A 23,547-nucleotide genomic window follows, 5' to 3' on the forward strand; every position below is an offset into this window, starting at 1 on the left:
TAGGACAGTGATGCTGTGGGTCACAGTGGGGGCACAGTGAGGCCCTTTTATGCTTTAAGAACACGTGTTGTGTTCTGAAAGAAGGCGCTATGGCTAGGGAGAGGAGAATGTCCTTATGTACTGGCAGAGCAGGCAGCCACCTCTATGAGATTTGAGAGTGACCAGGAAGGATCTTCCCCTAGTGGCGTTCCGTGCTTCCTTACTTGGAATCTCTCTATTCCCATCAGACTGATTTTCTCAAAAACTTACTGCCTTCATGATAAGAGTCAAATTTAGGGATTTACTACTTCAGTACTTATGGAGTTCTTGTTATAAGCCTGGTGGCACTTGCAGTCAGTGCTGGGGATACATAAATGAATATTGGTGGTCCCTATGCTCTAGGAGCACACAGGGGTCTTATGATAGGTACCATTCTAGAGGTAGGAACAAAATTCTGGGGAATGCAAATGAGGCAGTTCAGTGGTTTTGCCATTGAGGAAAGTCAGGGAAGGCTGCCGAGAGAAAGTGATATTTGTCCTGTCTTTGAAGAATGAGAATAGGTTTATCAAGTAGATTTTTTTACTTTTTATATTTTTATTTTTGTAGAGATAAGGTCTTTCTATGTTGCCCAGGCCGATCTCAAACTCCTGGCCTCAAGTGATCCTCCCACCTCAGCCTCCCAAAGTGCTGGGATTACAGGTGTGAGCCATGGCACCTGGCCCCCAAGTAGATTTTGAGGGGAGAAGTAGAGAGTACAAAGTTGGTCCTTTATATATGTTGATCTAAGGCATAGGAAGTGAGAGGAGGGCACTCTGTATAAAACTCCTTACACAGAATATTGTAGCTTCTCTGTAGATCCAGGGGGTTAAGGTAGGACAGAAGACACCTTAGGACAGACAGCTCATGCTTGGAAATGGGACTGAAAAGGTAATTTGGGCCCAGATATCAGGGAGTGTGGAGAGTTATTAAAAGGTTTGAAGTGAGGTGGTAATAATCAAGCTTGTGTTATAAAATGAGAGACTCCAGGATGGGTTGGACTGGGTAGAGAAAGAAGAGGCAAAGACCAGTTAGGCCATTATCCTGCCCAGATGAGAGTCGATGAGGGCATTGGGTATGGCAGTTGGAATGAAGAAAAGATAACCTAAAATGTAGAATGGGTGACATTTAGTGCCCCATTCAGTATGGAGTGGGAAGGACAGGGAAGAATTGAAGTTGAAGCAGGCATGACCTGGACAATTAGCTTAAATCGAGAATGAAAGGGAAAGACCAAGTGGTGGGGTGTATTAGTCTGTTCTCATGCTGCTAATAAAGACATACCCAAGACTGGGTAATTTATAAAGAAAAAGAGGTTTATGGATTCACAGTTTCACGTGGCTTATGAGGCCTCACAATCATGATGGAAGGCCAAGGAGGAGCAAAGGCACATCTAACGTGGCGGCTGGCAAGAGATCATGGAGAGGAACTGCCGTTTATAAAACCATCAGATCTCGTGAGATTTATTCACTATCACCAGAACAGCATGGGAAAACCCTGCCCCTGTGATTGAATTACCTCCCACTGGGACCCTCCCATGACACGTGGGGATTATGGGAGCTACAATTCCTGGTGAGATTTGGGTGAGGACACAACTAAACCATATCATGGAGGAAGGGGGAAGAAGCTACTGAGTTTGGTTTCTGTCAGGCTGGATCACATCTGTGTTGAAATGTTCACTAGGCAACTGAAAGCAGGTCTAGAGCTCAGGAAAGATGTTAGTCTGGGAGAAATGAGCACATAGGAGCAAGTTGAGGCCATAGGAGTGGATGAGCTTGATCAGAAATAGTGTGTAGTGGCTGGGTGTGGTGACTCATGCATGTAATCCCAGCACTTTGGGAGGCTGAGGCGAGTGGATCACTTGAGGTCAGGAGCTGGAGACCAGCTTGGTCAACATGGTGAAACCCCGTCTCTACTAAAAATACAAAAATTAGCCAAGTGTAGTGGTGTGTGCCTTTAATCCTAGCTACTCAGGAGGCTGAGGCAGGAGAATTGCTTGAACCAGGAGGTGGAGGTGGCAGTGAGCTGAGATCGCACCACTGCACTCCAGCCTGGGCGACAGAGCGAGACTCTGTAGTAGTGTGTAGAAAGAGAGGGGAAGAGAATAGAGGACTGAAGACTGGAGAGCAAGAGCTTTAAGAATGGGTAGGGTAAAGGGGGGCCAGCAAAGAAAATAGAAGACTCAGGAGGACCCGTGTCATCAAAGCCAAGGGAGGAGAGAGGGTTTTGAAAAGAAGTGCAACAGTGGTTTCAACAGTTCAGATGGTAGAGGAAGGTCAAATAAGGTAATGGCTGAGGAGAGACCCATGGATTTGGCAGTTGGTAGGTCATTGCAACTTGGTTTGGTAGAGACAAGTACACTCCTTGGGCCCTGGGAGAGCCCAGATTCACAGAGACTAGCTAAGAGTCTTTCACTGGAATTCAAACTTGAGGTGATGAACTTAAACTGAAGAGGAAGGCATTTGAGAGGGAGATTTCTCTGAAACTAGGCAAGGCCAGATGCTGCCCTCTCCGTCTTGCCTTGAAGATAACTAGGGTAGGTCTAGAAGGAGGTTGGCCTAGATCTTCTGAAATCAACCCCTTCCATAATGAGCCACAAACTGCCTTTGAGTTTTACTTTTCCAATTAGATTCCAAGTTAAGTCAAGATAAGTGAACAGGTTATACCACAAAACATGGTGATAAATCCTTTTCTCCCTAACTGACAGTTTTTCCTGCTGCATGAATAGAGAACTATGTTGGGGCAATAAGTTGGAGGAGACACAAGTTTTCCTGTACGAGAGACTTTTTTGTTTGTTTTTCCTAGATGGGAAAGGCAGCTTGCTGGTCAGATGAAGTGTCCACATGGTATAGTGGAGCCTAGACTTGAACCCAGATTTTCTGATACCAGCCTAGATTTTTTTTTTAGAATAGGTTGTGACTGTAAGCTTTCTTTGAGAATAGCCCAGTGCCTCTTTGCTTTCTTCACTTAAGCTTTTATTTCAGTTTCTTCACTTCAGCTTTTTTAGTGTCTGGTCCATGGAATAAGTAAGGCTTTGAAAAATGGCAGATCTTCAAGAGAGATGAAGTGCTTGCTCAGCTCCACTCAGTGTTGTTGTCATTCATCCTCTAACTGCTTTAAAGTGGACAGAATATATAAGCTGGCCTCCTGTGTAGGCGGATGTGTGTGTCTGTGTGCGTTCATGCCTCACTGCACCCATTCATGTTTCATAGTCATCAGCCCTGCTTTGCTCATTTCACTTTGAGCCTTTTCCAGCAGCCAAAAGGCTAATTTCTCTCAATAAACAGTCATTCAGTGAGTAGTGAGAAACTTGTATATGTGAAATGCCATGATGAACACTTTGGGAAATGTAACATAAAGAAGCCCTCAAAGGTTTTACAACTTAGTGTGGAAGGTGAACTACCTGGGGACATAACTATGAGGGAAGGCAGTGTAAGGTAAATGCCATGTAATTGATTTAAATAATGGGCTTCGGGAAGGTTGAGTGAAATCATTTCTGGCAGAGATGATAGATTCAAGGGGGAGGTGGATTCAAGGGTTGTAAAGAAGGAGTAGGGTTTGGGTAGGTGGAAGAAGGGGTGGGCATTTCTGATGAAGAGGAAGGTGTGGGCCAAGGCATAAGGAAGGAAAGTGCCACGTCTGTGGAGACAGCAGTAAGCAGCCTTGTCTGGCTAAGGTTAGGACTGGTAAGATGAACCTGGAAAGGAGAAGGGTACATTGGGCAGGCCATGGTGTGGTTTTAAATACAGGCTAAGGAATTTGTAATTTATTTGATAGGCAAAGAGCACTAGTGGAGATTTTCCAGCAGGATGATAAAAATATCAAAGTGTACTTTTGGCAGGGTTAATCTAGCAGTGATGGAATGGAAGCCATCTCAGTCATCTAGGTCTAAAACTAGGCTGCCAGAGAGAATGGGTGAGAAGGTAAGGATTCAAGAGTCTACGAAAGACAGATACATTTATTTTTAAACCAGAAACCCACTTCTGGGAATCTTTCCTAAATACACACTGATAACATGGACAAGATTATTCTTTGCAGCATCATTCATGATAGGAAAAGATTGGAAACAAGCAAGTATCCATCAATAGGAAACTAGAACATACACACAGTGGGATATATGGAGTTTTAAAAAGAACATGAGGAATCTCTATATCCTGCTAGGGAAAGATCTCTTTAGGGAAAAGAGAATGCACAATGCAGTATGGTGTTTATAATACGCCTCTTTTTGTGTAAGAAAGAGGGAGTAAGAAATGAGAATGTAGGCTTATTTTTATATAAAAAACACCAAAGGGTACACAAGAATGAAACAAAAAAAGTTACTTAGAGGGTGGTTGGGGACAAAGGGAACAAGATTGGAAGTGAGACCTGTCAGTGTTTACTTTTTCTTATAATTTTTAACTTTTCAACTATAGAAATGTGTTACATATTCAAAAATGATTATTAAAAGACAGAGACCATTAAGAAGGAGTAGGCAGGACATGGTGTTTGATTTGGGGTTGAGTGACAGTGAGGCCCAAAGATGACCATGATGTTTTGGGCCCCTGAAATTGCCATTTTCAGAGAGAAGTAGGTCAGAAAGGAAGTGGACTGGGAGAGGAATGCTGAGTCCAGTTTTTGATGTATAGATTTTGAATTGCAATAGAGAATCCACAAGTTGAGAATCGCTAATCTGAAAATCTGAAATCCAAAATGTTCCAAAATCTAAACTTTTTGAATGCTGATGTGACGCTTAAAGGAAATGCTCACTGGAACATTTTGGATTTCAGATTTTCAGATTTCAGAGATGTTCAACTGGTTATCTGCAAATAATCCAAAAATCTCCCCCCATCCAGAACAAAATCTGAAATCTGAAACACTTCTGGTCCCAAGCATTTTTGGATAAGGGATACTCAACCTGTAATACATTTTCACTTGTGCTGGAAATTTGGGACCAGAACTTGGGAGGAGAGAAGGAAAGGCATAAGCATGGAGGAATGTTTGAGACCAGAACTAAAGAGGGGAAATAGTAAATTATAAGCATGGAAGGCCAAGGTTGAAGTAATAGGAGTTGATAAAACTTCCAAGAGGGAAAGAGAGAAGTGGAAGAAACAGAAAGATTTGGAAAATGGACACATTAATGGTAGAGAACAAAGGACCTTGATAAAGAGTTAGCAAAGAATCAATTACAGAAGGTTTATAAAGGAGAAGCAGGTTGGTGCAGTGCCTTGGGAGCCAAACAGGTAACGGTGTCTGATGCTGCAGTGAAATGCGGACTGAAAAACCTGCAGTTGGATTCATTTATTAGGATGTTTTTGAGGAGACCTCAGAAGAACAGTTTCCCCATAATGGTTGGAGGAGAAGCCAGATCCCAGGGATGAAGGGAAGCAATAGGGACCAGAGGCTAGTGAAGATGATTTTACAAGAGAAGGAGATGCAGAAAGATTTTAGGCAAAGAGGAAGGAGCCAGTTAGAAGAGAGGGTTTAAAGATGTTTTTAATGGAGTAATTGATGGAATGGGATTCACAAGAGAATGTGAGGCTTTTGCAAAGCAGAGTGTATAAAAGTTGGTTGGCTTGTTAAACAGAACAAGTGACACTAGAAGTGGACCTCTATGGCCCACTGCCCTGGTGATGATCCTAATGAGCCTAGTGATCCAGCAGCTGAGAAAGGGCAGTCGGAGATCACCAGGGTAGTTTGGTAACTAGTGGTGAACTGTTTTCAAGTGTTCAGGAAGGAAAATATGGTAACGTGGACAAGCAGTTTTCTGAAATTCTGCTTATTAATGAAACAGTACTTTAGTCAGCCTATTATTACTGGGAATCTTCCAGGTATTGGGGCTCTCTTACAAATGTTGCAAAATCCAGAAAAAGAAGCCTAAGTCATGCTTTCTTTGTCTAGCTGGTTAAAACAAAGACACAAAAACTCGTACAGAAACAACAGGGAATGATAAAAACCAGGTAATCTGACCCACAAGAAGCCTGATACCTACCTGAAGTGAGTCTGCATTTGAGAATGCAAGCCTTTTACAAAGATTCTGTAAACAGTGCTATGAAAAATGTTTAAAATAAGTACAAATATAGTAAATTACTCAATAAGAGAAATGGACCTTGGTAATAATAATAATAATGGCTAATATATCTTCAAACTCACTTCATTCAGGTACTATTTAATCCTTTTTTTATATTAAATTAATCCTTGCGACAACTCTACAGCATATATTTTCATTACCATTTTGTAGGTGAATAAACAGGCACAGATAAAGTAACTTTTTCAAGTCATAAGGATGTTCAAGTCATAATGACTAAACAAGGATTTATACCTGGAAAGTCTGGCTCTAGACCCTGCTCTTTTAATTACCGTGCCACAGTAACTGCTTAAATATAGATGCTGATCAAAGGTGACTGCTTTCTGGTGACAATAACAACCTCCAAAGATTGGGTAGCTCTGAGCAGATTTTCTCTGGCCTGAGTCAGTGTAGCAGAATCAATGATAGAATCCCAACCCAAACTAAAGCAAAATGATTGATATGTTTGTTGGACAATCTTTGGACTCATTTTGCCATCTCATCAATATTTCCTTGTAATTTCTGAATCTTGGGCTGCAGAAGCAGGCCTTGCTGCCCCTCTGCCTTGTACCTTGAAAACTGCTGCACTGTCAGTGCAGGTAGAAGGGTGGTATCCTTGGCTTGGGAGGGCAGATACAGAAAAGTAACTTGATCTATGAAGCATCCTTCATAGATATATACAATAATAAATCTTATATACAGAGTGTTTTTACATGAAAGAGGACGTACTTAGACTTAGTAAATGTAAATTCATTTCAAAGTGTTGCTGATACTGAATTCATAGTACTTTTGTCATTATGAATTTTTTCAAGTAGTATGTGCTATGAAAATAATTATCACAAGTGGAGGAAGCCATGTGGTTTTTTTAAAATATAAAAAGAGCTCTTTCATACTTGAAAAGGTTGGAAAACATTTGTCTAGGCCAGTGGTCTCCAAACTCAAGAGACAGCTCCCTTATCACTAAAAGAAACTTAAGCAAACAATTACTTTTTATACATGTATTTTAAATAGATTGTGTACAACAGTATTGATGTGTTATGTAATATTATAAATAGTAATAAAAATAGAAAAAGGCTTCAGATAAAAAAAAAATAGAGAAGTTTTGATTTCCCCCTCACACTCTTACGGCATCTTGCATACCTGTAGAGTTCATGCACTCCACTTTGGAGATCAGAGAGGATTCTGGGAAGGTGAAAGAAGTTTTTTCCCTTTAGGGCTTAAAATATAATAAATTGTTTTAAATCAAGATCCTTGTTCAGTTTGCTTAAGCCCCTTGTGGCTCAGCTTTTCCATCAGAAGGCCCACAATGTGGGGCCTAGTCGTGTGAAAGCAAGGAACTCTATGATTGATTAGCTGCTGAGCAGAGAGGAAAAGTATTCCTCCTGGGAATTGCACAACCAGCATGGGATATTTTGCAGGGAGGGTGCAGGCTTTCAAAAGCCTCAGGGACTGCCTCAGAACAACTTTCTTGAGTGGTAGTTGTTTTATTTGACATTCACAAGCCCAGAAGGAATGTCCGCTGATTTGGGGTGGTTTTTAGTAGCTCCTGCAGTTTCACCTTTCTTCTTCCTAAGGACCCAGGGAACTGTCTGAATTTGGTTTTTATAGTCCTTAATGACACACTCCTAACGGCTCACCTACTTGTGGAAAATGACCTGCTTGATCAAAACACTTTCTCAGTTTTCTACTTTGTTTTCTTGGTCTAAAGTAGCCATCTCGGCTTCCAGTATCCGAAGCAGAGTTTTCTGTGAGCTAACTAGTGATGCTGCCTTCTTCCTCCAGACCTGTGAAGACTCCCTGTTACATAACAGATCTAATTCCCCCTCCTCATCTGGGCATCTGCTATGGTTCGAGCATGTCCACTCCAAAGTTCAGGTGTTGCCACTGTGATAGCATCAAGAGGTGGGGCCTTTCAGAGGTGATTAGGCTATGAGGGCCCCTCCCTCATGAATGGGATTAAGGCCGTTATAAAAGAGGCTTTTTGTGGTGTTTGGTTCTTTCTCTCTTCCACTTTTCATCATATGTGGATGCAGCAAGAGGTCCCTCACAAGAAGCTGGCGTCTTCATCTTAGACTTTTCAGCCTCCAGAACTGTGAGAAATTTCTGTTCTTTATAAATTACCTGGTCTCAGGTATTCTGTTACAGCAGCACATACAAATTAAGACATCATCCAAGATTTTTTACATATTCAATGCATAGCTTATATGTTTTTCTTTTTTTTCTTTTCTTTTCTTTTCTTCTTCTTTTTTTTTTTTTTTTTGAGACGGAATCTCACTCTGTTGTCCAGGCTGGAGTGCAGTAGCGTGATCTCGGCTCACTGCAAGCTCTGCCACCCAGGTTCATGCCATTCTCCTGCCTCAACCTCCAGAGTAGCTGGGACTACAGGCGCCCGCCACCACACCTGGCTAATTTTTTGTATTTTTTTTTTGTAGAGACAGGGTTTCACTGTGTTAGCCAGGATGGTCTTGATCTCCTGACCTCATGATCCGCCCGCCTCGGCCTCCCAAAGTGCTGGGATTACAGGCATGAGCCACTGTGCCCGGGCTGCTTATACGTTTTTCAATTCAGAGTTTCCCTTCAGTCATCTTTCTACCTTCCCTAACCATCCTGTATCCACCCAACCTCATACCCCAGTGCAGCACACATACATACACACACTTGCTTGTTCTGTCTTCAAGGCCTCAAGCTATTTAATCCAAGGGGAAATCCCTCCTTGTATCAGTCAAAATCCTATCCACTCTTGAAAAACAAGATGAGTCCTACTTCTTCGATAAAGATTTTACTAACTATGTATTTCTCCAAGTGTGGTCCTCGGACAACCTTGCATTATTACCAAGATTAGTTCTTACAAATGGGAATCCTTGGTTACCACCTGAAACATGGTTGCTTGTTTTAAATGTGTATTCTTGGTTCTTATCCCAGAACTTGTGAGCTGTAACTACTGGAAGTGTGGGACGGGAATCTGCATTTTAATAGGGTGCTTATAATGCACAGTGCAATTTGAAGGCCACTCTTAACTTAGGACACAGCCCTCTCTTTCACCAGAGTCCATTTTTCTCTTTAGTTGAAGCCTATAGAACAGATATTTCTGAGTATTCTGCAGAGACTTCTTGTCTCTGGATCACTTTTATTTATTTTTATTTTTGCAGTTTTTAATGAAAGGTGTATATAGGGATACTTTCCCCCTACATCTTCTCAAATGTTTCTTCCTCATATCTACTATTTTTCTTTCCTACTAGGTGAGATTTGGCTTTCTGCTCAAGGATCTTCTGTTCTTTTCCAGTTTTAGCCTAGTGATAGCTGCCTTGTTGGGGTCAATGCCCACATGGATAGTTGTGCCGTTAGCCTTTTCCCACTGCACCCTGTCAGTATAGATGCCTTTTTTTTTTTTTTTTTTTGAAACAGTCTCACTCTGTCACCAGGCTGGAGTGCAGTGGTGCGATCTCAGCTCACTGCAGCCTCTGCCTCCCAGGTTCAAGTGATTCCCCTGCCTCAGCCTCTCTAGTAGGTGGGACTTCAGGTGTACACCACCACACCCAACTAATTTTTGTATTTTTAGTAGAGATGGGGTTTCACCATGTTGGCCAGGATAGTCTCAATCTCCTGACCTTGTGATTCGCCCACCTTGGCCTCCCAAAGTGCTGGGATTACAGGCGTGAGCCACCACGCCCAGCCAGATGCTGTATTTCTTCTGGTAAACCTGGATTATTTTGCCAGTTTGCTGACCTTTATAGTGTCCTTGCACAATCTGAACTTCATCATCCTATTTGGGGGGCATGGATCAAGCATTGTACTTTTGTCTCAGCTCTTTGGAAAGAGGGAAGACATAATCTTGTGAATTTGGGAAGGTGCATTTGAAATGCTTTTTTATGGTTCTTGCTTTGGTCAGAAGTCACAAAAGAACTGAACTTTATTTTGACCACTGCTGCTTATATAATGGTTGCAAAAGGGAGAAGGGACCTGGGTCACCTTTAGAACTCTCCCAGGGAAGACCATGTTCCCTTTCATTGCTGTAACTCATTCAGGAGGTGCACTTAGAACACATGAGGGCTGCAGGTATCAAAGACAAACTTTTAAATTTATCCTTATTGCCATTGACTTGCACCCATTCTGTGAAACTAGGCTTCAGGAGCCAAAGGCAGCTTACTGAGTAGGACTGGGGCTGGTGGTGTGAAGTGAGGATTAGGGGCACAGTGGCCTACTTGGCAGGGGTGAATGTGTTTACCAGCCCCTAGGCACCTGCAGAGAGAGGGCTGAAAGTGAACCCTACCTGTTGTTTTCAGTCTTCCCAAGTCTACCTCTGTTGACTGGACAAATAGCAGCTTGAGTAAGTGCCCAGGAACACCAGCAAAAAACAAGGGGACAAATGAGATGTGGCTGGAAAGGGGGATGCCCTTTCACCCTTCATGCAATGCATATTTGAGGGGAACCTGGTGCTAAATCATTAGATAACCTGCTTCTCGGTTAGGGTTTTGTATGTAGCAGAGCAGCTCCCTCACTGCAGTCTATGGAAAGTCAGCCCTGGACACAGGTTTGTATTTTTAAATCTTTAAAAAGAAAAGAAAAGAAAAAACAAGGGGAAAAACCCCACCAGTTCTGTCTAGCTGGGGTCTGGCCTTGCCTTTGTCTTCTTAGTTTGGGGCCTCCCTGCATTTAGCAATTGCATTCTTTTTATGTGTGTTGTGTGACCAGTTAGTATCACCAGATTCATCTTAGATTGAAAAAAAAAAATCCCCAGATGGAAGTAATTGCATTCATAAGCCCTTGTATTTATAGAATGCCTTTTCCAGAACACTCAATGCACAGCATTCTATGGCATAACCTACTTTGTTCCTGGACTATCTCTATGTGTTTGGTAAGGGGCAGCTTCTATAATTATTATTGTTGTTCAACAGTTGGAGGATGGAGAAGCTTTGTGGGTTGAAAAGGTCACATGGCATTAGTAGTAGAATCAGGAATAGGATACTCACCTTCCATTCCTGTCTCTGTCTTGAGTTCCAGACTGAGGTATGAAGGCTAATGTTGAGAGGGCTGAATAAGAACCACTTGTGGTGCAGATTAAAATTAGAGATTCCTGGACCCCAATTCTCTAGAGATTCCCCACTCAGTAGGTCTCAAGTGGGGCCCAGGAATCTGTATTCTTTACAAGCATTTCCATTAATTCTGATTCACAGCCAGATTTAGGAACCAATGCTATAGACCATACGACAACTGCACTGCCCACTTTATCCCCTCCCAGGAATGTTTTTGACTGAAGCATGCCTTTTTAATGTCTGTCTTCTTGCTACCCACCCTCTAACTCCCCCAGGCCTCCCAGTTCAGGCCAAGAAACATGCTACATCAGCCAAGAATACACTGTTGACCTGGAAGGCAAATACGACCTCAGATAAGGAGAAAGAGGAAATCCTGGAAGCTCTGGTCAAGCTGTACTACACTCTGGGCGTGGCCTGGCTCCTGCAGAACCGATATCCTTCCATTCCTAGCTGCGTTTAGTGTTCGGGGCCGCAGGCCACACATGCCAGATGGGTCATCTCATACAGGAGGGTGGGAGATGGAACCAAGGCCTTGTAGATCTGTTCCAACATCAAGGCCCTCCATGAGCCTCTCCTCTCCATCTAGAGGGGTGTGTATTCTCTTCCTATGTCTATTCATATAAGCTCTGAGTTGAGCCACGGAAGAGATTTCACTAGTCACATATCACCTAGCCAGTTGAAGGTTTTCTGAGTCTGTTCTGCTCTTCATTGAGCACCCAAGAAAATCAGTGTTAGCAATGAGGATGAGGGTGGTGGTGGTGGTGGTGGTGTAGTGATGGAGAGAATGGGTGATAATTTAAAGCACAATTTGGCAAACTAGGCTGCACACTGTAATCCCCTGGGGAGCTTTAAGAATTTCTGCTGTCTGTTCCTGCCCCAAAGATTTTGACTGAGAGGCTCTGAGGTACATCTGTTCATTGAAATTTTTAAAAGCCCTCCAGAGATTGTAATTTGCAGCCCAAAACCACTGATTTAACTGATTCTCGATCATTTTAGTTTTTTGAAATGCTCTTGTGGATACTGCCCATGAGGCTGGAGGCCAAGCAAAATAGATAAAACAAGTAGTTCTGCAAATCCCCAGAGGGGTACTGTTATATGTGCCTTTCCTCAGAACTGGGGATTCTGACAGCCTTTTGTACCATCTCCACTGGAAAGATGTTAAGGGCATTTGATGTTCACGAATCATCATGAGCACTCTTTGAGCCCATGTGTCCCCAGTCTCCTCTCTACACATCCCCCTCTCTACTTTTTTGGTCCTAATGTTCAACTTGCAAAATCTGATATGTGGCCTTCCTCTGTTATACCCTTAGCAGGGGGCTATTGAAAATGTGGGAAATAGAAGAATGTTTGGGAATTAAGGGGATTTTTGCTTTTCTGCTGTTTGCCTTTGGCCCAAAACCTGCTTTGCTTGGACTTTCTAAATGACCCAGAAAGTTCCTTTCAGCGTAATTAGTTCCTCTCTTTTACCATTCACAGGAACAGGCTTGGGAAAAATGAATAACTATTGTCACGCAGTAGATGCCTCTAAAGGAAATCGAGTGTAATTTACAGTTTCCACTCACTCCTGCAAACACTGCCTACCTACTCTAGTCTTGGATTCAGGCAACCACCACAGGAAACCCAAGCCCCTGTTCCTTTTCTAAAGAATTCTTGCTTCTTGACAACATAATACATGGAAAATAAAGAACATAGTTAAGTACCCATTTTTAATATTGCTTCACTTTTCCAAGAGCCCCTTTTGTTTCCTTATCACCTGCTGTCCCTGTGCAGTGGATGTTAGTTTGAGTGCTTGGCATTTTCCTTGACTATTTCACTGGCAGAGAAGCCTATTTCAACCTGCAGAAGGCAGAGAGAAACATGAAGGAGCTGAAAGAATTATATAAAGGAGGTGTTTGTGAATTACAAGTCTCTGAGAATGACCTAACACTTGCTTTGGGCAGGTAAGATCTGGGCTTGGAGAAGCTGAGGCTTTTATGAATGAGGCTTGGAATTACATGATATAAGGGAGAAAAATATTTAGAGCAAAAAAACCCAGAAACTCAAATGATAATAAAAGAGGCTCATATTTACCAAACGGATACACTGGGCATTTTGTGTACTGCCCCATTTAATCCTCACAACAGCCATTGAGGTAGTTGGCATGATTATTATTTTATTAAAGGGGGGTGGTCAAGGAGACTGAAGCTGAGGTTAAACAAATTGTCCAAGATAACATAGCTTGTAAATATTGGATCTGTGATCTGAACTCACTAACTGTTAGTCTTCCTTATACTTGCCGCTCACACTCACTCTAATATTGTATTTTTCTCTGAATTGCCACCTATTTTTGTCATGACATGTGACATTTTAGATGAAGGAACACTTAATGAAGACAATTAACTGGAAGCTGTGAAAGCCATGCACAGCATGTACATTTTTAAGGAAAGTTCTGTTCCATATGAAAACAAAGTTCATGGAATTGGTTTAAGCCAGAACAAGATTTAACTGTCTTGCTGTTGACTTAGGGATCCTCTGAGAATCAGAATATTTAGAAATGAATGTGGGCCCATCAGATTATTAGAAGAAAAAGAATAAAGAGTTTACTGTTCCCTAGATTTTTCAAATATCTTCACATCCTTGAAAGCAATCTGTTTCCAAAACTGTAAGCACTTGGCACAGTAGGGTATATGACTGAATAGTAAGTAAATGAAATACATGCATCATGTCTGCCTCCTCTAAACAACCATGAATCTAGAAGTCAAATGGGAAATGGGGAGATGTTGGAATGTCCAGAACTAAATCAAACTATTGACTTAAGTCCACAGGGCAATAAATTACAGTCTGGTGAATGTCTACTCCTGTCACATAGGGCCTAAAGTTTTTCTGCCTTATGTGAAAGATAGTCTTATTCTTTTTTCAGAAAAACTCTGGTGCTCATTTTGTTCATCCATTCTCCAGTATTTATTGAATACCTTTTTTATGCATGTCCTGTTCTAAGTGTTAGAGTGCCTACTAAGTATAACTACATACTAGACACTGTTCTAAGTGCTTTACATAATTTATTTTACTTAGTCCTCACGACAGCCAATGAGGGTAGGTATTTCTATTATTTTCATTTAGATAGCTTTTCATTCTGCCACTCAGGCTGGAGTGCAGGGTGCAATCAGAACTCACTGAAACCTTGAACTCCTGGGCTCAGCCTCCTCAGTAGCTGAGACCACAGGCAAGACACCACCACACCTGGTTTACACATATATTTTTAATTCAACTTAGGAATACAAATATTGGAGTCAGGAGGAAGGAATATTGATTGTATATCTACTATATGTTAGGTGATTTTACACTTAATATTATTCTTCACAACAAACTTGCAGTATAAACTCAATTGTTTTATTTAGAAGGAAATGTAGGCTTATAGAGTTTGAGAAAGCTCATAATTACCAGAACCAGCTTTGAACTACCCACGATCTCATTTTACCTTGCTGTCTGTGGAAAGATAAACCTCAATGAGATATTGTTTTATCCTCATTTAAAAAAATTATATTCCCAACTTTGTTGTGGAAAATTTTGAAAATACAGACAGGTATGAAGAATGAATAAGCCGATTGTGATACCATCACACAGACATAACTGCTATGAACATTTTGAACAGATATATATGGATATCAATAACTATATCTCTATGTGGATCACAGTCTAAGTGCAGCTTTATATCTTTTTCCTTTTAGCACATTTTTAATATCTTCCCATATCTGTCTAAAAAGAAAACATGACTTTTAATGTCTCTGAGGTATTTTATTGTATGATATGCTATAATTTATTTAATCACTCTCTTGGGGGAATATTTACATTTTTTTTTTCTATCCTCACTCATTTTTAACTGAGGAGGAATTGGCCAAATTAAATGGAACAAAACAAAGCAAAAACTTTCTTTGGCCTGAAAGAGAGGGAATCAGAGGTAATAAAATTTTATTTTGATTTTAGAAAGTCTATGTTTATGGGTAAATTATCCCATCTTGTGAATTCCTGGAAGCCATTTTTCCATTTGCTTTTTAAAAAAAATTAGACAACAGCACGACATAGTAATGGGTTTAATGAGTGGTCGTCAGTGAAATCTGATGGGTAAAATGCAGGATAATTGGAGTTTATTTACAGCAAGGCTGGATTTTTGAGCCAGCTACCAAGATGATGGGCCTGTGAAGGCCAAATTCTTTAATTCTTGGAATCAGTTCCTTTTGTGTCTGCAAAGTAAGTGGCCTCTCTGTGACTTTCTATTTTCATCCCTTTTCTTGCAGAGCCTCCTTGGCCATCCACAGACTGAACCTAGCTCTGGCATACTTTGAAAAGGCAATTGGCGATGTTATTGCTGCCAAGGGTGATAGGACGTCAGATCTGATCAGCCTGTACGAGGAAGCTGCTCAGATAGAGCAGCTGAGGAGGAACCACAACCAGGCCATCCAGTACTTGCAGCAGGTCAGTGGGTTGGCCAGAGCCCAGGCTGGGTTGCCTTGTTTGGCCCCAGGCTTGGTTCTCAGGGCCAGGGAAGCATGGGCTTCTCAGAAGAACAAGGGCTGGAACTGATTCTGTTTTAACCCTGACTTTCCTCCAGATCCACCTAAGAGCCCTTGATCAAACCTTAAATGACCAGGCCAGAGAACACTGACTCAGGTGGGCGAATGTGCTGTGTCATTGGCTGTGCAGACAGCACTTCCCCCTCCCCCTCTTATCTCTGTTGGTGCTGTAAAAAAGAAGCAAAATGTGAGTCTACTCCAAGGAGAAAAGATACAGGGACAACCGAACTTAAATCTTCAGCAAAAACAAAAGGCCTTTTTAAATGAAAAATCATGGTATTTTAGGGTAATGCTGTCATTTGTACTTTAAACTAGTCTAGCTGATTATATTTCCAAACCTAAGGTTAAACTAACAAAAGGGTGTTTCACTTGGAGGTAACTAACTTGACAAATGCCCGGGGGAAAACAAAACAAAACATAGGAAGGAATGTTGAGTCTATTATATTAGGGTACTTTTATGTATCATGTACTTGAAGCTGCTAAATTCACCTTTTCTCTCTCCGAAGGAGAATGCTGCCTGTGGCTTCAGGTATCTCCCACAGTGACAAACATCAAAATACTGGATATCCTGTATCATAGAAAAGGTGCAATGCAATCTAACAGTATACATGAAAACAGACTCTGAAGAAAAGGCATTGCAAACAATCTGACAGTCCACGATTATAAACATCACACAGTGGAGAGATGTCAGAGAATGCTGCTGTGAAGGCAGGGAGTCCACTGCTTACAGAGAAAGTCAGTCTGGTGTTTGTGTTCAAGACTTTCTCAAAGCAGTGGTCAGATCAGAATGAATAAAACAATAAATAGCAGTGTTTCCCAAAAGCACCAAAAGATAAGAGTTAAAATTTATGGAATGCTTTTTCTAAGTGCCCTAGAGGATATATCGATTCATTTAATCTGTACAATAGCTCTATGAAGTGGGTACCATTATTATTTTATCTCATTTTAAGGATGAGAAAACTGAAGCACAAAGAGTTATAGCTAACTCAGCTGACATTGTATAGCTACGAAATAGTAAAGCAGGGATTTGAACTCCAAATCTGACCCTACAGCCTGCATTCATAACAACTCTGCTCTGTGTCTTGGCTCCAAAGTCTTCTTTGATAACCCCTCAGCTCTTTGAAACACCTCACAGTATTTGGCCTATGAAATATTAAGCACAGGTGGTTCTTTTGTGGCTGGTGGGTGTGGACTCAATGTTTTTCTCTTTCTCTTTTCTAAGTGTTACTCCTTCCATTTTAGCACAAGTAATATAAAATCTAACACTTTTTTAGTGCTTACTATATGCTGGGTGGTGTTCTAACCACTTTACATATATTAACCATTAATTTATTTAATATTTACAACAACTTTTTGTAACAAATACTATTCTCATTATTCCTGATTTACATTTACAAGACTGCCTTCAAGACTGGAGTTCAGTCCAGTGAGACTGAGCTAAGGTTATGACTTTATTTTTGCTATGAAATCTAATAAAAATTATACTAGCCAACATTTATTGAGAACTTACCATGTGATGAGTACCGTGCCCTGTGCTTTGCATATACCATCTCACTTAATCCTTCCCAAACCCTAATCAGTGGGAATTATATATTCCTTCTACGAATGAAGGTGAAATTACTTGCACAAGACTCATAGCTAGGAATTGGCAGAGCTGGGACTCAAACTCACCTCTCATCTAAATCCACAGTGAACACTGTCATTGGGTGCTTACCTTGTCATGATTTTCTTTATTCCAGGCTCATTCTGTCTGTGTTTCTTTGTTCACTGAAGTCAGCCCCAAAACTGCAGAAATGAGTGCGTTACTGGCCAAAGCTTATGCCATGTCTGGAGAGGCCCAGCACAGGGGTAGGTAAAAGAGGTATCCTTGAAGTTATTTCCCAGTCACATGAGGGAAGCACATTGGCAAACAGCCTATCTAAGATTCTAATTAGCTATTTATTCCTGTAATGGAAAAATTAGGTGGGTCACAGTCTCATACAAAATCAATTACACATTAATTTAAACCTGATAATATACCTCCACATTCGTTGGAATGTCAGTAACAAATATATCATCTGATTTCTATATCCTCTATTTATTTTGAATCTCAGCGAGATTCACCTTCTTAACTAATAGATATCACACATACTGTGAATGTGGCCTGTGCAGTATCGGTTGATGAGGACATCCAGTGATAAATGGGTAGAGCTTTACCTCCTCCACTTTCAGTCTCCTTGACTCTTTTCCTCTGGCTGACAAGAGAGAATGTTAGCAGAATTTTCTTGACCCATATTCAATAGTTAGATACTGGGGGTTGCAGAGAAAGCCAACTGATTAATTTATGCTTCAACAATAGTTCTTTGTCTGGCAAGGTCATCTTTTTGAAAGTGGGTGGCTTTGGGAGAGACACAAATGAACCAGTGAGGGAGGACAATGTATCATTCTGTGCTGGCTTGATCAGATTAATGGACACTGATGGATTCAGTGGCCTGTCAGGAGGAATTTAGGCTTCATGAAGAATATAATTTGATCATTTTAAAACTGTCTATTTTCTTTGCTTATAAAAGTAACCTTTTTGTGTATGTTATTTTCCAGTTAGAGAGAGGGACAGAATTATAGAGAAAGCTTTCCATCCTACTTTTTTCAATGCTTGTGTTCCCCATGTCATTAAATAAACATTTTTTTTGTTTGCAAAAGTTTTGATCTTTTAATTATTTTTTAAGCATAAACATCCATTGAAGACTTCCTGATTCTTTGTTTTTCAGCTAATCATCTTTCTCCTTTTAAGATTTCCTCGTCTATATTCACAGTATATATTCTCCATACAACTTGAGCTTTTTAAGAGTAGTCTTTGTGGTTATAAGAAATTTAGTCTGTAAATATGTACAAATTTTAGCTTTTTTTTAAGTGAGAAAAAACAAGCATTTATGTTTATAGAGCTGAGAGATTTCAAGGCCACCTCATTCTTTTCTTATATACTAATTTTTAACTTTAAAAATATAGATTTTTATATTATATCATTCACTAAATTCCAGGTGGATTAACATTTTATGCACCAAAACTAAAAAAGTAAATTAACAAGAAGAAAATACAGTACTGGAAAACAAATACTAAAATTAAAAATTGGAGGAAAGAACTTTTCTAAGCACACAAAGACATACCATAAAAGAAGAGTTTGATAGATTTCATTACAAAAAGGTCTAAAGTTTCTATCTGTCACAAAGTACCATAAATAAAAGTGAAAACAATGTAGTCAAGATGAACAGATAACCTGAATAGACCCATAACTATTTCTTTTTAATAAATTTGTAGTTAATCTTTTAAGAAAGAAATCTCCAGGCCCAGATGATTTCACTGGGGAATTCTGTCTAGCATCTAAAGAAGGAATAGCACCAATTCTACATAATCTGTCTCAGAAAACAGAAGAGGAGAAAACACTTTCTAATTTTATGAGGCCAGTATTACCCTGATATCAAAACTGGGCAAAGACATTACAAGAAAAAAGATGACTACAGTTCAAGACCTTTCATGTGTGTAGATGAAAAAAGCAACAAAATATATAGCAATATATAAATAACATACCATGATCAAATGAGATCCAGTGTGTTTAGGGTGGTATGGTCACAGACCACCATGATCAAGTGAAGCTTTTTCTTAAGGATGTCACACTGGTTTAATATTCAAATCTCAGTCAGTTTACCTCTACCATATTAACAGTCCAGTCATGGAAAGCTCATGATTTTATCAGTTGTTGCAGAAAAAGCATGTGACAATATTCAACATCCATTCATGATGGAAGGAACTTCTTTAATCTGATAAAAGGCATATACAAAAACCCTGCAGCTGATTTCATGCTTAGTGGTGAAAGACTGAGTACTTTACCCCTTAAGATCAAGAACAAAGCAAGGATGTTCACTCTCACTGCTCCTATTCAGCAGAGTACTAGAAGTCCAGCAAATGCAAGAAGGCAAGAAAAATAAAATGGTCCCTATTTGCAGTCAAAATGATTGTCTCTGTAGAAAATGACAAATAATCTACGAAAATCCTAGAACTAATATGTTTAAGTGTAGCAAGGTCACAGGATACAAGGTCAATGCACAAAACTTAATTGTATTTCTATATAGTAGCAATGAACAACTGGAAACAAAAATTTTAAAAAAATCACAATAGCCCCATCCCTGCAAATGAAATATTTAGGTATAAATCTATCAAAATATGTACAGTATTTATGTGCTGAAAACTACAAAACTGATGAAAGAAATTAAATATGACCTAAATAAATAAACATACTATGTATGGATTGGAAGACAATATAGTAAAGATATCAGTCTTCCAAGATTGATCTGCAGATTTAACATAATTATAATCAAAATCCCAACAGAAGCATTTGTAAATATAGACAAGCTGACTAAAATTTGTGTGAAAAAGCAAAGAAATTAGGATAGCTAAAATGGTTTTGGAAAAGCATACAGTTGGAGGAATCATAGTACTTGATTTTAAGATTTACTATCAAGGAGTAATCAAGAGAATGTGGTATATTGGTGAAGGGACAGGTACTAATAACATATCTCTCTATAATCAGACACCAATAATATCTCTAACAGAGATAGAGTTATTGGAACACAATGTAGTACAGAAATAGACCCGTATAATTATGGCCAATTAATTTTTGATAAATGTGCAAAAGTAATTCAATATGGAAAGGATAGTCTGTAAAACAAATGATACTGCAACAACTGGATACCACATGCCAAAAAAAAAATTGGACTCTTACTCATGCCATACACAGACATTAATAATGGACATTGTCCTAAATGTAAGAGCTAAAATTTATATTCACATAGAAAAAAATAGGCTTTAAAAAAGTACCAAGGCCTGGAGGCCAAGGTGAGAAGATCACTTGAAGCCAGGAATTTTATACTGGCTTGGGCAACATAGTGAGACCCCATCTCTACCAAAAAAAAAAAAAAAAAAAAAGAAGCTGGGTGTGGTAGCATGTGCCTATAGTCCTACCTACTCAGGAGGCTGAAATAGGATTGCTTGAGTTAAGGGTTCCAGTCTGCAGAGAGCTATAAGCGTGCCACTGCACTCTAGCCTGGATAACACAGTAAGACCCTGTCTCTAAAAATAATAAGACCAAAATTCACGTGGAAAATAAGTTTAAATCATACTAGTAATTACAAAAATAAAAGCAAAGCTACTCTTTTTGTCTAACAAATTGTCAAAATTTAAAAAAATGATAACACCAGGATTGATGAGATTTGATAAAAACTCTGGAGAGCAATTTGGCAGGATGTCACACATTTTAAAACGGCATGTATCTTTAAAAATGCAAGATCAAAATTTCACCCATCCTATGTGAAAATTTTAAAAATTTAAAAATACATAGCAGTTGGCAAATTCATAACTAGTAGGAGTGAGTATAAATTGATATTCAATTTGGAGTCTAATTTGATAATATCTAGTAAAATTTAAAAGGAAACATGAATAAAGATGTTCACTGTGTCACTGATTGTAATTGTAAAAAATAACCCAAATATATATATCAATAAGTAAAAGGAAACTTTGGTGTATTCACTACATGGAATTTTGTAGTTGTTAAAAGAACCGGACTTGGGCTGGGCGGAGTGGCTCACGCCTGTAATCCCAGCACTTTGAGAGGCCGAGGCAGGTGTTTTGCCTGAGGTCAGGAGTTTGAGACCAGCCTGGCCAACATGGTGAAACCGCGTTTCTACTAAAAATACAAAAATTAGCCGGGCTTGGTGGCATGCGCCTGTAATCCCAGCTACTCAGGAGGCTGAGACAGGAGACTTGCTTGAGCCCAGGAGGCGGAAGTTGCAGTGAGCCGAGATCGCGCCATTGCACTCCAGCTTGGGTGACAGTAGGAGACTCCGTCTCAAGAAAAGAAAAAAAAAAAAAGGACCGGACTATATCTATAGATATCAAGGTTAATTTTTAAAAAGTATTAAGGAAAAACCGTTGCATTTTTAGGACATACAAAATAATACTATTGTTTATAGTTACATTTAGGTAAACATTAAACTACAAAGTAAGATTTCATTAAAATGTAAGCAGAATATGACTTTGTGAAGAGATCTGTAAATCATATCCACACATACATGCAGTCACACAAACTGTATAAAATGGTCATAACTATTTGATAGTGCTGGAAGTAGATAAAAAGAACAAATTGCAAAGCATTTATTTTGAAAAAACTGCTGGAGCTTTGAGTAAAGAGAAAATCGGTGGCCCTCCTGCCTGGGGCTGCTTCCATCCAGTGCCCCAGGTCGGTCCATGAGAATTGCAGTGTTATCACCACAGGCCGCACAGGAGAACCGGCAGCTTTGCTGGCATTGGAGGCAGACTTAATATGATGAAAGGGATAAAAACACACAGGTTTATCAGATAAAGGGGGCAAACTGGAGGAAATGAAAAGAGGATCGCCTGCATGTTGACACTAGCCTGAAGTTGCTGTTCTGGTTGGTGTGAGTGGCATCAGAAATTTTAATGGGGAGACCACAGAAGGGCTAAATGAGCTCTCCCCACATCCCTGGATACCCACAAAACTACATACATGTGTAGGGGATACTTGAAAGCCTAATAAAGAGTAACAACCAAAGAAGACTTGAAATGTGTGAGAGCTTGGAATGCATTTTTGTCTACATACAGAGCAGTTGACAGGATGGGCGACATATAGGCTGAAGGTATTTAAGCACAACCTCTGCCCAAATCAGTAGGTCAGCACTAAGCTATGCAGACACAGGAGTGAACCCCAGAAATCCAGATTAAAAATAATAAGCACTAAAATCTGAGCAGAAACTTCTGGTTTCTGGTCTGGTATATAAGGAGTTTGGAAGTCATCACTTTATCCAAACAACAAGTAAAAAGCAAAATGAAATATTAACTCCTCTTACCTCTGTCATAGAGAACTAAGGTCACATGGCAAACCAGTGCCCCACAAATTGGAGAGACAGCAAAATAAAGAGAATCACAATGTACCAAAGTAGAAATCTATCTCCACAGGAACCAGTACCACAGACTTGACGTAAAGAAATGTTAAAAGAAGTTCTTCAGAGAAAAGGAAAATGATACAGAAATTCATAGGCACATAAGGAAAGGAAGCTCACTGGAGAAGAAATGTGATCATAAAATAAAAAACTGATTTTTCCTATTCTTAATCTAACAAATAACAGTTTGTTCAAATTAGGAGCAGAAGGCAGGGATTAGGATTATTTTGTTATTATAAGGTACTATATAGTGTTATTTGTAAGTGAACTTGGAATGATTGTAAATGTGTATTGAAAACTCCAGGGCAACTACTAAAAAGAGTTTTTAAAAAAAGTGTAACTGATATGCTAAAAAGAGAAACTGGAATATATGAAATGCTCAATTTAACAACAAAAGGAGCTGGGTGCAGTGGCTCGTGCCTGTAACTCCAGCTACTCAGGAGGCAGAGGTGGGGGGGTTTGCTTGAGCCCAGGAGTTTGAGGCTGCTGTGAGTTATGATCACACCATTGTACTCCAGCCTAGGAGACAGAATGAAATCTTGTCTCTAAAAAAAAAAAATAACAAAAATAAAATTTAAAAAGCAAAACCACAAAAGGCAGGAAAAGAGTGAAAGACAAAAATATGAACAAAGAAAAAGGACCAACAAATAGAAAAGTAACAATATGGTAAATGTTAATCCAACTATATTAACAATTATTTTAAACATCAGTGGTCTAAATAAGCCAATGTAAAGAAAGATTTTCAGAGTGATCAAAAAACAACGCCCAACCATATGTTGTCTACAATAAATCCACTTTAAATATAAAGACACATAGATTGAAAGGAAATGGATGGAGACAGATACACTATACTAACATTAATCAAAAGAATGCAAGAGTAGCCGTGCTAGTTTCAGCCAGAACAAACTTAGTGCAAGGAA

General features: G+C 39.7%; 1 protein-coding gene across 4 annotated transcripts in view; it reads left to right on the top strand.

Moving 5' to 3' along the window:
• TTC23L (tetratricopeptide repeat domain 23 like) overlaps positions 1 to 23,547 on the top strand; it is a 62,843-nt gene that overhangs the window by 12,441 nt on the left and 26,855 nt on the right. For all 4 annotated transcript variants that reach the window (XR_008673285.2, XM_055367700.2, XM_055367701.2 and 1 more), the window contains exons 5-8: positions 11,364 to 11,520; positions 12,903 to 13,028; positions 15,363 to 15,540; positions 17,378 to 17,486. Coding sequence is in view for 3 of the 4 variants with exons in the window: in XM_055367700.2 (XP_055223675.2) it covers positions 11,364 to 11,520; positions 12,903 to 13,028; positions 15,363 to 15,540; positions 17,378 to 17,486 (570 nt within the window). In the remaining variant the exon portion in view is untranslated. The remainder of the gene's footprint in view (positions 1 to 11,363; positions 11,521 to 12,902; positions 13,029 to 15,362; positions 15,541 to 17,377; positions 17,487 to 23,547) is intronic.

This window comes from Gorilla gorilla, chromosome 19 (genome assembly GCF_029281585.2).
Source record: "Gorilla gorilla gorilla isolate KB3781 chromosome 19, NHGRI_mGorGor1-v2.1_pri, whole genome shotgun sequence".
Taxonomy (NCBI): domain Eukaryota; kingdom Metazoa; phylum Chordata; class Mammalia; order Primates; family Hominidae; genus Gorilla; species Gorilla gorilla.